The sequence below is a fragment of the Malus sylvestris genome, chromosome 10 (genome assembly GCF_916048215.2).
Source record: "Malus sylvestris chromosome 10, drMalSylv7.2, whole genome shotgun sequence".
NCBI classification, from domain to species: Eukaryota; Viridiplantae; Streptophyta; class Magnoliopsida; order Rosales; family Rosaceae; genus Malus; species Malus sylvestris.
Genome location: NC_062269.1, coordinates 12,787,323 through 12,801,818, shown reverse-complemented (window position 1 = coordinate 12,801,818; position 14,496 = coordinate 12,787,323). Strand labels below are relative to the sequence as shown.

The 14,496-nt window shown below is 38.6% G+C and overlaps 1 protein-coding gene across 1 annotated transcript; it reads right to left on the bottom strand.

Annotated features, from left to right (window-relative positions):
- Positions 1-9,791: 9,791 nt before the first annotated feature.
- On the bottom strand, positions 9,792-13,188 carry LOC126584895 (la-related protein 6C-like). The gene is made up of 10 exons (XM_050249271.1): positions 12,694-13,188; positions 11,861-11,942; positions 11,678-11,772; positions 11,489-11,560; positions 11,319-11,398; positions 11,133-11,211; positions 10,983-11,030; positions 10,846-10,914; positions 10,605-10,733; positions 9,792-10,371 (listed from the first exon to the last, which is right to left on the bottom strand). Exons 1-10 carry the CDS (start codon positions 13,015-13,017, stop codon positions 10,135-10,137), a joined length of 1,215 nt encoding a protein of 404 aa, XP_050105228.1. The 5' UTR covers positions 13,018-13,188; the 3' UTR covers positions 9,792-10,134.
- Between the last annotated feature and the right edge of the window lie 1,308 nt (positions 13,189-14,496).

The window sequence follows — 14,496 nt, the reverse complement described above, 5'->3', positions numbered from 1 at the left end:
TCGACCTCTAATGGTAGTATCCCATGAGTCCTGATGATAGCTTTCGAGAACCTGGAAATTGTAAAATCTGTGGGGATAAGGTCCTCTTCACTCATGCACATTCTCTTCATCTGTTTATATGGTAACACATTGACTGCGGCCCCTCCATCAACCAATACCCTCTTGAAAGGTACTCCTTCAAGGTGAGCAGTCACATATATGGACTTGAAATGGTTGGCTATGACCGAACTTGGTCGAACGAAGACCATCTTTTTTGTGTATATTCTTTCAGGCTTCTTTCTTGATTGTTCGGGCAAGCCTCTGGTTGGGTTCTCCTTGTCCTGCTTCTTCGACACTAACATGCACTATCATTGGTTATATTGCCAAGTAATCACCTTCAATCATGGGAGGCTGATTATGCTTGGCTTGAAACATGGCTAATAAAACATATGTCATGTTTACGTGGAAGTTCTAGGTCCAGGTAAATCTTTCCCCTTGCCCCGAATGTGGCTAATAAACTCATCCAACCAAGCCTGTGCTCATTCGGGCAACATTAACTTGCAGATGGTATCTACTAACAATGGTGCAGGCAACCTTCTCTCGAGTAAGATAGTTCCAAAACAGATTGGTTTTGGGCTCCATCCTGAAGTAGGTATCATCACCATATCTTCTTGAGCTCTTCTCAATATTATGTATTTTCCAAGATGGACGTTCGGGGGCACATGGTCTCCTTCCTCTTCGTTTTTGTTATTTGCCTTCTTCACCTCCTTCTTACTCCTCCAATGAGGTTGATTCTTTCCTTTATGAGGTACATTTTCGAACTTCACATTCTCCGAGGTTTCTGATGTAGTGGGAACTTTCAAAGAGTTCATGTGGGCCTTATGTTGCCTTTGAACCCTCTTGATCATGGAGGCTCCCATCTCTTTAAAAGGTCTCCCATCATTTCCGATTATGTACCATTTTTACCCTGAGTCGGGCAAGATTATTCTTTGTGATCGGATTAACTGTCATTCCTTTCATTTTAACATCTCCTCCGGCATAACCTGGCTGGGATGGCTTTACATCTACCCACTTTGGTATCTTGGCCTCCTTGTCTTCCACTTCTTTTGAAGCTTTATAGTTTCTAAACACTTCTGACAAGTTTTTAGGCTGAGAGTCTCCGCCCAACCTTTGAAAGACATTCCTAGAGGTTTCCCTCTCGGCTGCTCAAATGGTGCTCATGTGATTTTCATGTTCTTCCTCCTTCCTTCTTTTGATCAATTCTTGATCAATGACGGCTCCAGCTGCTGGTACCTTCAGTTCGCATTCACACTAACATCTACTGTATAGTACTACTCCTTTGATTATGGCAGCTTTAGGCTTCTTGGGCAGCTTAATAACTCCCTCAATTGGTCTATCGATTGGCCTCATTTCTGCTTTTACCTCCCACGTGGCATTTCCCTTCCATTTCTCTACCTATGTTAGGTTGATCATGTTGACTGGGGCTTGTAGTAAATGGTCAATATCAATCCTTGTATTAGCCTGTGGTTTTTTCAGTGACTGCTTTATTTCTGACCCATACTGCCCCTGCTATTGTTGACCCTAAAAACTACCAAGCCCACGTGGCGCGCAGGCCGAGTAATCTACGAGCTAACTATGTCCTTCGGTGAATGCGGGTCATGCCAACTCGTTGGCCGAGCTCGGCCGAGGAGTAAAATTTGTTGATGTTGCGTTGGGTGCGCGGCTGATTTCTACGTCTTGCGATTGCGGCAGAGGAAGGAACACGTCTCGACCTCTTGGGTTCTCGAACTTAAAGACAAGGCTACTATTCTTACAAAGTTCACGAATCGTCATCGTCGGATTCGGTCACAGTGATGGTATTCGTCAGAGTAAACTCATGCTGAATCGACACCAAAGTGTAAGGGCACAAATACTCAAAGCGGATATAAGTCTTAATAATGAACGTGGTTCGGCCGTTTGAATGCTGAACTCTAAATCTCACTTGAGAGTATCCAATCATAAAATAACTTGGCGTGCAATGCACCGAGCTCAGTAAGCTGTAACACCTCACTTCGCCATAAGCTCAATAAGGATTCAGAAATCCTTCTCGACCGACACTTGGATAGATAACCAACTGTCATCGCCGTAATGCTGTTGATGCCAACGGAAGATGCTGCGAGATCGGCTGATTTTACGACGACAGAGCTATCTATGCCAACTGAAGATATCACAGATTGCTTTCACAGTGCTGTTGATACCAACGGAAGATTTGTCAGCGAAAAGAGAAAATAAAAAATCTCAAAGTTGTTGAGAGAGTTTACGCAGGGCAGTTGTGTGTTGAATTTGAAGGCCTTTTTTCCGTTGCCACTGCCTCTATATTTATAGAAGCAGATGTGTAGTGCGGCTTCACACTGGTGTAGGATTTGATTTTAATTCCAACTCATCAGCTAGTGTCCCAGTCAAAGATTTCTCAAGGTAAGCAACAACCTATCTTTTCGATGTCATAATTATCTCCTTATTTTATGCAAACAATTAGCATGTATCAGCCAACCTGATGACCTCTACGGCACTGGAACCAAAGCATGCAGATAATTAGCATGCAAGCCCATCCCTTAGCCATTCATTCCAACATGACTTGGCCATAAAATCAGCACCGCAAAAAAAACTTCAAATTGCAAGGGTGCACGCCATTTGATGATCATGACTCGTTGGTTGCCTTCCACGTGGAGACCATCAAAATGTTCCTTTTTCCATGCTGTCTTATCCATGCAAACCGTTTGCAAATCCTACTCTGCCATTATCACAAATTGTTGTTGATCCTAATCACCATTATTGCACTATTTTAACTTTATCTGATACATGTATTGACTAACCCATTGAATTGTCGCGTGAGTCGTACCAAACATCTCACCGTTTGAACTGTACTTCTGTTGGAAATATGATTTGCTTTGCCATTTATCTTTAAGCAACCCGTCGGATATAGCCAATATTAGGCTTAGATAATCTAATATATATTAAGAGATATTATTATGCTTAAAATCACAATATTATTCCTTAATAATAATTGAAAATTATCTTAGCCACTTTATCATCCAACGGTCTAGAACTTTACTCGTCTAACAGCCTTGATTGCACGGGTCGATAGTGTAAATTTGGGTCCAAACATTGCCCCCCAGTTTCCTTGAGCTTCGGCCCGTAAGCTGAATGGTGAAGGAAATTAGTCAGTCGAAGAACCTCCCGTATCGTCGAAATTGAAACTTTTTACTCGGCAACAATATCTCTGTATTGCCAACGCTATGATCTTCCTCGGCTGCCACAATTCCATACAAGGCTCGACCACTTTAATAAATAACCTCTTCGACCATCTCGAATTTGGACCGAGGAAAACCAACTGGCGTCGAGGAAATTTGGGCCGAGGAAACCAACTGAAGTCGAAGGCCGATAGAAACCAAATAAGGTTGAAGTCTCAAGGACTCTTGCCCACTGCTTCTCCTGGTACTTATATATAAATAAATAATATATATATATATAGGTAACCTGATTGCCTATATGAATTGTTGGCCAAGCATCTCTATCACATCCTTTTCCTACTTGAAATGATGACCTAGATAACCTTCTAATGTAGATATGCCATGCATACTAGAAGGGTCCTGTCAAAGCATGACTCGGTGCTGCATGGGATATTCCTCGGCCAGCTGGATGACGGGTCATTCAGCCATCCACTCAGTGTTTTTAAAATTTGGTAATGGCATCCTTATGTGCTATTGCTAATTATATATTAAACCTCCACTGAGCACGTTTTGCTACCAAGAAATGATGCAGCATGCATACACCGAATGGCCACCAAAAATGGGTCACTTTCTATATCTCCAACCTCACTGTGGGGTCCCAACCTGGTTCTCATCAATGAGTGGGCTGCCTAACACCTTTCCTCCTTTTGTCTCAATCAAGTAACTAAATGTCCCAAATGTATTTACTGGCCGAATGGAAAAACTAAACTTCTCATGGCCGAGCACCAGTACTACAATTTTTATGATTTCAAATGGTCAAGTCTTAATGGTCGAATGACTTGGCCGAATGGAAAAAATTAAACTCCCATTGTTTTCCTTTTCCTTCCATAAAATAATCTCCATGAATCTTAAGCATGACTCTCGAGGAAGCCTTCAGTACCAGTAGCTGGAAAGGAAAGACGAGTACAATCGCATCGAGTGAACCACTTGTCGAGGAAGAAAAGCAGCCATAGACTAGTTTGTTTTTTTCTTTGTGCGTATTGCACACTGCGCCAAGCATATTGCATAATGCGGGGCCGAGACAAACCATTAGGCCGAAGTCAAGAAAAGTAGCAAGCCTTCACTGCTTAAATTTTGCCGAGGAGCTTATTGAGAGCAAGTCTACAAAATGTCTGCCCCCCATTTTCTTTACATCGGCTTGCATAGCCATATGTTTAAGAAAATAATTTATTTATTTTATATATATATATATATATATATATTTTTAACAAAAGAAAAAACGAAAGTGGCTGAACTAATAAAGAAGAGGAGGCCAACGATGTTTTATTCCAAGCCAAGATCTTTTTACATCAAAATTTTCACTTTGAGATTTTCCAAAGCCGAATAAAAGATCATCTGCAAATATGTTCGGCTTGACGAAAATTTTTTATCATCGGCCGCCGAATATGTTGAACAATTATTATGCCTTCCAGGCATAATAATTTTTCTAATTTCGGCTTTTAACTCGAACAACTTAGCCGAACGGAATTTCTCCATATCGGCTTTATCACCAATAACCATATCGACTGTCATGGTTTCGGCGTCTAAGATCTTGTCTCCAATTACCATATCAATTGATGTGGTTTTATGGTCAGAAGTCGTGTATTGGTCTTGTTCGTCATTGGAGCACTCCTCTGACGAATCATTTTCTGAGTCAATTTGTGGCTCAGAAACTTGAACATTTTCTTCTAGGCCTACCACACTTTCAGTCTCGACCAAAAAAATAGGTGGCCTTTGTTCTTCAGCCAAATTAACAATTTTCTTAGGCCGAAGCGGAAATTTACCCCCCGGCCTCTTGCCTTTCAGAAATTCTCCCTAATCTCTTGAGGACTTGTTTTTGCTTCTTTAATAGACGATGACACTCATCCCATGAAGCCTGATCCAGATAGATCATGTGAACTTCGTAGTTTTAGCTTTGTGTCCCACTGGGCGTGCCAAAATGTTGACCCTAAAAATAACCAAGCCTACCGCGCAGGCCGAGTAATCTACGAGCTAACTACGTCTTTTGGTGAATGCGAGGCGTGCCAACTCATCGGCCGAGCTCGGCTGATTCTACGACGACAGAGCTATCTATACTGACTGAAGATATCACCGGTTACTTTCATAGTGCTGTTGATGCCAACGGAAGATGTGTCAGCGAAAAGAGAAAATAAAAAATCTCAAAGTTGTTAAGAGAGTTTGCGCAGGGCAATTGTGTGTTGAATTGGAAGGCCTTTTTTTCGTTGCCACTGCCTCTGTATTTATAGAAGCAGATGTGTGGTGTGGCTTCACATTGGTGTATGATTTGATTTTAATTCGAACTCATCAGCTAGAGTTCGAGTCAAATACTTCTCAATGTAAGCAATAACCTATCTTTTCGATGTCATAATTATCTCCTTATTTTATGCAAACAATTAGCATGCATCAGCCAACCTGATGACCTCCACGGCACTGGAACCAAAGCATGTAGATAATTAGCATGCAAGCCCATCCCTTAGCCATTCATTCCAACATGACTTGGCCATAAAATAAGCATCGCCAAAAAAACTTCAAATTCCAAGGGTGCATGCCATTTGATGATCATGACTCGTCGGTTGCCTTCCACGTGGAGACCATCAAAATGTTCCTTTTTCCATGCTGTCTTATCCATGCAAACCATTTGCAAATCAATTGCAAATCCTACTCTGCCATTATCACAAATTGTTATTGATCCTGATCACCATTATTGCGCTATTTTAACTTTATCCGATACATGTATCGACTAACCCATTGTATTGCCGCATGAGTCGTACCAAACATCTCAAACCCGTTTGAACTGTACTTCTGTTGGAAATATGATTTGCTTTGCCATTTATCTTTAAGCAACCTGCCTGATATAGCCAATATTAGGCTTAGATAATCTAATATGTATTAAGAGATAATATTATGCTTAAAATCACAATATTATTCCTTAATAATAATTGAAAATTATCTCAACCACTTTATCATCCAACGGTCTAGAACTTTACTCGTCTAACGGCCTTGATTGCACGGGCCGATAATGTAAATTTGGGTCCAAACAGCTATCTAATAAAAATACCAACGGGTTGGGCAACTCTAGTTCCCTGATTTTCTTCAACGTTGGTTGATCAGCTCTAGGTTTGTCCTTGCTTTTTTCTTTATTCCCCTTTTCCTTAAGCAAAGGAAACAAAGGAAACAAAGGAATAACTAGTTTCTTCATAGGGCTGGCTTCTCTCATCATCTCTCTACTTGTTAAGGAGCAGAGTCTACTGATTTTCTCTTTTGTCTCTAGAGAGTTTCTCTCCATGCTTTTTAAGATAGCTATCATGGTAGCCTGCAGGTCTTCATTTGTAACCTTCTCTCCTGATTTCTCGAAATGAGTCGAGCTTTCCGTCAAGGCAAGTCCTTGCAAGTCTTCGGGGAGACTTGCCATGTTTGATCTTGGGATACACTGGGGTGGTTTTTGCTTTGCTCCCCACCTCTTGAAGGTTTGTTATTTCTTTTGCCTACTTGGCATACAAGATTTGTGGTCCCACCGGGCGTGCCAAAACTATGTTCGGGTAGGGAATCTCGCAGGGAGGGGTCTTTGGCTCGAGCACACAGCTCCCCAAGGAGTTGGCACTTCGATTGTTTGTAGGGCTCCGACTTGCTGAGATGCTGCAAGAAGAAGATAAAGTTAGTTCTGAAAGGTGTCTTTGTGGGGCCTTAGGTGTAGGCCTTGAGGCTCGCAGTCAAAACAAACTAAGTGATAAGGTGTACCACTGTCATCTCTGTATCGCAAATATAGAACAAGTGTATTTAAGTAGATTACTTGCGCCCCAAGTTATTCTGAATTCTTGTTATCAAAGGATTGTCGTAGATGGGTTAAGTCTACATTAAGTTCTTTTCTGTGCCTTGAGATCAAGGACTTTTAGTTCTTTATCTTGTATGCTTATAGGGTGGAGATCAAGATCTGATCAAGTTATCAGTTTTAATCACTTTTAATCTTCTTATAACCATAGAACCACTAAGTGAACCAGATCTGAGAACTGAAGGAACTTTGGATCATCAAAAGACTAGAAGTGACTTGAATATGTACTGGGGAATACATTATAACAATAGATCTATTAATTGAAAGACAAAACAATGAAAGGCAAGCAAGATTTCACCTTATCAAGCAAGATTAAACGTCTTGCGATCTCTTTGTTTTAGTTCTAAAGGGTTTGGTACTGAAAGAGGGATGGAAGGTAAATGAGTTTACACAAGAGAATCAATACTACAATATTTGAAGAAGGTAATAGAGCTTTTACTTAGACAAAAGATGTCTTTCAAGGAAGTCTAAAGCTAAAAACGTGCAGAATCTGGACAAAGCACAGCTTTCTGGATATTTGCTTGATTGAAAGGCAAGTTGTATGTTTGTTTGTTTGATTGATTAAGTGTCCTTGTCTTTGGACCCCCTTCCCTTATTTATAGGTGAATTAGTCCGACTGTGCTGCTTCTGCTCTTGCCAGAAAGTAACTGGAAGGTAGTGAGTCATCAGCACTTTTACATGTTCTGTCCTTCAGAAAAGTGCTTTTGGGTCGAGAATTGGTTGATTTCCATCGGTTGTCACTTCCCTTGTAAGCACCTAACCTTTGCATTTAATGGGAAGCCATCATATTGTCTCGAGATAGGTATCTGGGCTTGACTCTGGGCCTCAAGCAAAATCTCCTCTATTGAGCTCTTTTGTGCTACCTTCCCTTTAAGCCCAAAGTTAAATATTAACCCAAACAGATGGTATCAGGCTTTTTGTTCACATTATCACCATCCCCACTGGCTTGTCACCACTCACTAGTTACTTACTAAAGTAGTCGTCTACATGAACTTGAGTGACTAATAACTAGTAATAGTTGTGAGCTTCATTTCAAAACTACATGTGCACTTGAGCAATAAATGCTATCTTTTGTGGAAACATCCCAATAAACAAATTTCTCGTTTACGCTACAAGAAAAATGACCGCTGCACACAAAAAGCTAACTGTGCCTATTGAAACCTAAGGACACCAATATATGTGTCCATTAATAATAGCAACAATGCAGCAACCAAAATAATATATGTGTCCACTATGGGCGTGCCCTTTGATCATAGGGCACAATATGACGTTTGGTGCTCAAAGAGTTGAGTACAAACAATGGTTTTTCTATGCCCTTGTTCTAACAAGGTTGGCTGATGATTATGTATTCATTTCAGAATTTACAAATGTTTAGCTGACATAATCTTACGCAATGTGTCATTAGATTAGAGAAAGCTTGTGCCAAAATCTCATCACAAAATCAAGTTGTTATGATAAACATAATTTGTGTGGACAACTTTGAAACAGATTTCATGCTACTATTTTTTTTTCCCTGCTTAATAGTAAGATTAAGAGATTACTGCAAGCGACCCGAGACCTTGAATTTGATTTCCCCTCCCACCATTATCGCTTATAGCAAAGTAGTTCCATGTTTTAATCAGCTATAAACTATAGAACAAAAAAGTGGGATGCATGGGATACTCTTAGTTTTAGTCATTTCGTCATGGTACAGGTTGCGATAGTATTTTAGATATTGTTACAATTTGATAGTGGCCTATTAGCTCAGCTGGTTAGAGCGTCGTGCTAATAGGTTCGAGACCTGCATGGGCCACTTCTTAACGTTTTCACCTTTTTCTTTTGCTTTTTTTTTTTTTTTTTTTTTTTGTTTTTTTTTTTTGGTGTGTGTGTTCATCTTCTTTTGCAGGAAGATTGAAGGGATTTCTGACGAATGACCCAACGCCCTCCTACTGAACTTACATCAAGTGTTTATTAATTCTCATAAATTAAGAAAAACAATTCTGACGAATGACCCAAGGCCCTCCTACTAAACTTACCTCAAGTGTTTATTAATTCTCATAAATTAAGAAAAACAATAATTAATCTACAAGCTAAGGACTTGTTAATAATCATTCGTTTCTAGTTTTTTATTTTTACTATTGTGCTTGAGATATGAAGAAAGTGTATGTCGAGAATAGTACTAGAATAGGTGATCTCTTGAGAAGTCCTTGTGTTGCATCCCCCACCTCTTCCAATTCAATTTTTCCTAATTTAACATCTAATCTAATAAATTAATCGTTTGAAAAAAAATGTAAAAAGAATTAGTTGGGATTGAATACACACCATAATGCATAAGTATTATTCTTTTTCTCTTAAAAAAAATGTGTATGGTGAAAGAGGTAAGAAGAAAAGTAATAGGAAAAATAGAAAGAATACGGAAGAATGCATGAAATAAAATCTTGAAAGTGAAAACAACATATAATAGTTTTTGGTTTTTAGTTTTTATTTGTGTGCATTTCTTCAACATATTTCTCTCACTCAGGTCTCCTTTTCCCATGTATTTCTCCTCCATCACTAACACTAAAAGAAAAACCAAAAATAAAATAATTATCAAACTGCCTTGAAGTATATACCCTTTAGTGTCCTGACCTGCGCATTTGGTTAGACCAATACTTGGCTATCAAAATGGTCCTCCACAAAACATTTTGTATTTGATTTACGATATTTTGTTCTTGTGATCAGAATCGTTTATATTATAAATTACTATATAAAGATAGTTTTGAAAGAGAGAGTTCGTCCATCCACTTCATTATTCAAATAGAATTGTACAAAAGAGAATTGAAATTCCATCCCAAATGCAAAGTACCTCTATAAAAAAAAAAACATTCCAAACAAAAAAGGTGATCACTATGGGGTCTAGATAACAGCCAAGAGCTAATGGCATCCCAAAATTTGTTTACCATAATATACGTCTCAATTAAAATCAATAAACAAATTACCCCCATTTCACATATTAATGGCTGCTTAACCAAAATCTCCCTTCTTGTCAAGACTCCTTAATTAGGGAAGGCAGAGAGCCATATACATATTCTTCTAGTAACGTCAAAATCACTCACTCTCTTACGGCGAATTCATGGCGCTTACTGGCTTGCCTCTTCCCATGGTGAAGCCTCGAGTCCCATCCGGCATTCTTGGTCCCTTGGAATTCAGTTTTGCAGATGCTTCACACTGGATGGTGCTGGTTGATAGCGGAGACAGGGCAATCAGGCCACGCCCGCTCTGGCTCTGCCCGCGTCCTCGTCCCTTACCACGCCCCCAGGCCAGTCCTTTCTTGGACAATGCCGAGTTTTCTTCAACCTACCCAAAAACGTATTCATGTGAGATCAAGGTGTTATTTGAAATACATAATGTACCACATTTACTAATCGCATTTGATCTCATATCTTTGATAAAAGTGTGATCCTCTTGCATAAGTGGATTTTGCCTCTTAGGATGTCGATGAAAACGTGATCAGAAAATACAGTACATGCTGTAAAAGACAATGTAATGGCATGTTAACATGATTTTTTTTAATGCAAGAAAGGACTTACATTAGGACTATCAATGACCAATTCAGGGCTGCTTGGGTGAGAAGTTTCTACTGCGCAATCATACGGTGGTTCGTCATCCTCTAAAATGCCATCGAAATCAGACTTTCTGCTCTTCAAAACAGACTTTGGCTGAAAATCATGGTGTTTTAGAAGCAACGAGGCCTTGTTAAATAAGTGGAGGTCTATATGCATATACTGAACTTACAAGCAACCACATTCTCTGATGTTTATAAAGACATACCGAGCATCTGATCAGCATCCTTACTCGGAGCCCTTTTCTCCAGTTCCTTTCATCGCTCAACTTATCAACCTGATGTATGAAAAATATTAAGAGAGAACAAAGGATGGAATCTGAAGTTATAACAGCATTAAACATACCGCTCTCTCTGCTATTTCCATTGTCTCATACTCCAAAAGCGCATGCAGCTGCATAATTAGAGAAGAAATGTATTATCATAAGAAAATTTCTACAAGAGTTCTTGTGAATTATAGGCTAATAGGACAAAACTGGTTAATTTAATCTTGTACCTTGTTGCTGACAATGAAATCGCCTTTGGAGCGGGAAGAATTGGATTCGTGGGGATGGCATATTCGGATGGTTTTCACACTGTTCTTGAAAGAAAGTGTAAATATGCTGTGATGATTCTCTCAAAATGTATGATAACACAATACAAAAGGAAAGACCATGGAAAAACTTGGTGCGAAAAATCCAACCTTCCAACCACACTGAATATCTTCTCTAGGTTTTGATGAGAGTGATCTTCAGGCAAATTCTCTGCCACAACCGTGCGAGACTGCAAGAACGGATAAAAGAACAAACACACCATATAAATGATTCATGAAGACACTTAAATCCATGTTGTTTAGTAAGCATCTGCTTTTACCTGCAATTCCTCTTTGTCCTTTTCAGTAAAAGGATGCTTACGTCTAACCTTCTTGCCATCCTCACTTACAACCTTCAATAAATTTATTGAAGAATCAGGATGAAAGCTTGAAGATCAAATGAGTAATACCATTCACGAATGAAAAGAATGACAACAAAACCTGATCAGTAATTTAATCAGACAACTTACAAGCTTTAAAGAAGACCGCAGTGCTTGCGAGAGCATATGGTTGTTACTAATAAGTGACTTCATTTTCTTGGTGGAGGCAACAACAGATATTGGAACTGTTATAAAATACAAAAGCATGCATGAATTGAATTGTGGATTTTTTTTTAACTTAATCTGCATAAATTAGTTTCCGAAAATGTTTACCAAATCCTTCAGGATCTTTACTTATGTGTTTCGCTAAGGATTCATTTGCCAGCAGACTCATGTCACTGAACTGGTACTCCACCTGTTTTATGCAAAAAAATAGTCCTTAGGTTCAGAAGGTGCTGTCATAGTCCAGTCCTAATTGTTTAATGACTATAGACATCATTAAGGGTGACAACAAATCTATATGTTAAATGATTTAACATCTCATGCATCGCAAAATTTGAAAGAGTAATGAGGTCTTCTAATTTCTAGAGAGATCTCCAACTATTTTTGGATACAGATTTCCTCGTGGAACATTAACAAAATTGGACGAACACTTTCAATAGCTTCTGAGGTAAATTCCCTGCCTGAAAAACCTGGTAATGCTTTCTCATCTTAAATTGGACAATGGCAATCGGAGGTTTTGAACCCACCCTAAGGCAATTGGTGCTGGTATCCCTAGACCTCTAAAACTTGAACGGTTACAAAAATTGGCTGACAATTAAGTTTTCCAAATTTCATGTGTCACACATAGTTGAATCTAAATCTATGTGTAATCTACTTACTAAAGCCATGGTGGGAGGGAACAAATGAAGGTCATACAAGGACGATTCCATTTTGCCTAACATGATCAGAAAATCCAGACATGTTTTATCTAATTCCTAATAAAAAACCAGATATATGGTACATAATTTTGAAACTTTAATTCTTTTGTCCGATTGAATGCCGGTACACATTCAAACAAAAATCAACCTGATCAATGATCAAGATTCACAGTTTGATATAACCACATTTTCCTTGACATACAATACAATACGGATAAAAAGAATGAACATTCGAAGACAAGTTACCTGCTTAATGATCTTCTGTTGAAGATCATCTGGGAGCGCGTTCTTGGACCGATTGGAAAGCGGATTGATATTGGGATTATTGGAGATCAAGTAAGGAGGCAATTCTTGGTCCCCAATGTAAAACCAATCAGGGGAAGCAGTACTGTCACCAAGAAAGTGAAAACAGGGATAGAAATAACCAGAAATGGGCATCTGGGCATGTGATCTTGGCACAAATTCAGGTGCCTGTGCATTGAATGTGAAGGATGGGCTTCTTGGGTTTTCTTTCACCTCCATTTCTGGGACCTCTTGGGGCTTTTCCCCACGTGGTTGTGCTTGTGCCATTTTTTCCCCTTGATGTTCTTCAATTCTCTCTCTCTGGATGCCACACACACTCTCTCTCCTCTCTGGGTTTTTTTTTGGTGTGTGGATTTAGCTTCTGTGTGTTTTTCTCTCTCTCTCGGGGATTATTGTGTTAAAGTTTTGTAACTGTAATTTGATATTGAAGCCTTGTTTGGCGCCAAAGTATTGGGTATCCGTATTTCGATGTTGGGATTTGTAGGGACTGATTTTTCTTATACATGACCGTTGCTTGTGGAGGTTTGACTGGTTATTTTGAGGTTTCCATTTGCCCATGTGTCCTCTTTTCTCTCTGTACAAGTCCTACAAATTTGTTCCTATAATTTTATGTTTATCATCGTGTCTATTTTACTTAGGACGTCCTTCTAAAAGATAATGTCGAACATCAAATGGGATCAAAATTACGTTCCTCATATTGTAGATTTTAATTTAATACAGTTTTCTCTCATATTGTCTAGGTTTCTACGCAAAATTTATGTGACCAGAAAGAGTGCATTATTAAGTGATAACTACTACCTCTGTGTTTTTATTCTTCTAACAAAAAGCAAACATGTCACATAGTACTATGGTCTAGTAATAAGTGAGAGATCTTAGGTTCAATTCTCACCAAAGACGAAGTTAACCACATTATTATGGCAAACCTATTGTAAGGCTTAGCCCACTCCCCTACCTCTTATTGTAAATACTATCATTTGTTCAAAAAAAAACAAAAACATAAAAAACAAAAAGCAAAGATAATTCTTGCATGGTGACATAAGGAAGAATATTTTGAACATAAAACTCAAAGAAAAAACTTTGAATTGATAATATATATGTGTGTGTGTGTGTATATATATATATATTTAACAAACGATAATATCTATATTAGGGGATATGAGAGTGGGTTAAGCCTAATTGGTTAATAATAATGTGGTTTAAATTCATTTTTGATGAGAATTGAACCTAAGACATCTCACTTATAAATTAACAAACTCAACAGTCAGTATTAAATTGACTATTAGTAATAGTGCTTTTGTAACTTTTTCAGCTTTGAAAAAAAAAAAGAATTAAAAGTTATTTAAATGAATACACCATTAATGAACAATTCATAAAAAGATTTAATTGAAGAAATTATGTTTTTCTATCGTGAATGTGTAAGTAAAACTATTATCAAGGAGAATTACTTTTGTAAAACTAGTTCACCACCAATGTGGCGTTCATTCCAATAAAACAATGATATGCGTTGGTAGATTTATAATTGAAGAATATGAGTCCAAATAACAACCAATCCCTATGCCCTTTATTTTCGTTCTTTCACACACTTGAGATTGGTCCAATAAAGTTCAAAATGGCAGTTTGGGCGGAAGTATATATAGATTGGTACATTAATCGAAGCCCAATGTAATGGTAGCAAGAAAGAAGTTGCGTACACAAACAATGGAGGGCCAGCCTTTTAGCCCAATATGAAGTTCCATGGACAACATA

What these genes read in the sequence shown, in the direction of transcription:
- LOC126584895 (XM_050249271.1), bottom strand. Translation starts at nt 13,017, where the DNA reads ATGGCACAAGCACAACCACGTGGGGAAAAGCCCCAAGAGGTCCCAGAA. An exon ending in ATATTCAGTGTGGTTGGAAG is followed by an intron (nt 11,212 to 11,318) that starts GTTGGATTTTTC and finishes TTTCAAGAACAG; the next exon opens with TGTGAAAACCATCCGAATAT. An exon ending in ATTTCATTGTCAGCAACAAG is followed by an intron (nt 11,031 to 11,132) that starts GTACAAGATTAA and finishes CTAATTATGCAG; the next exon opens with CTGCATGCGCTTTTGGAGTA.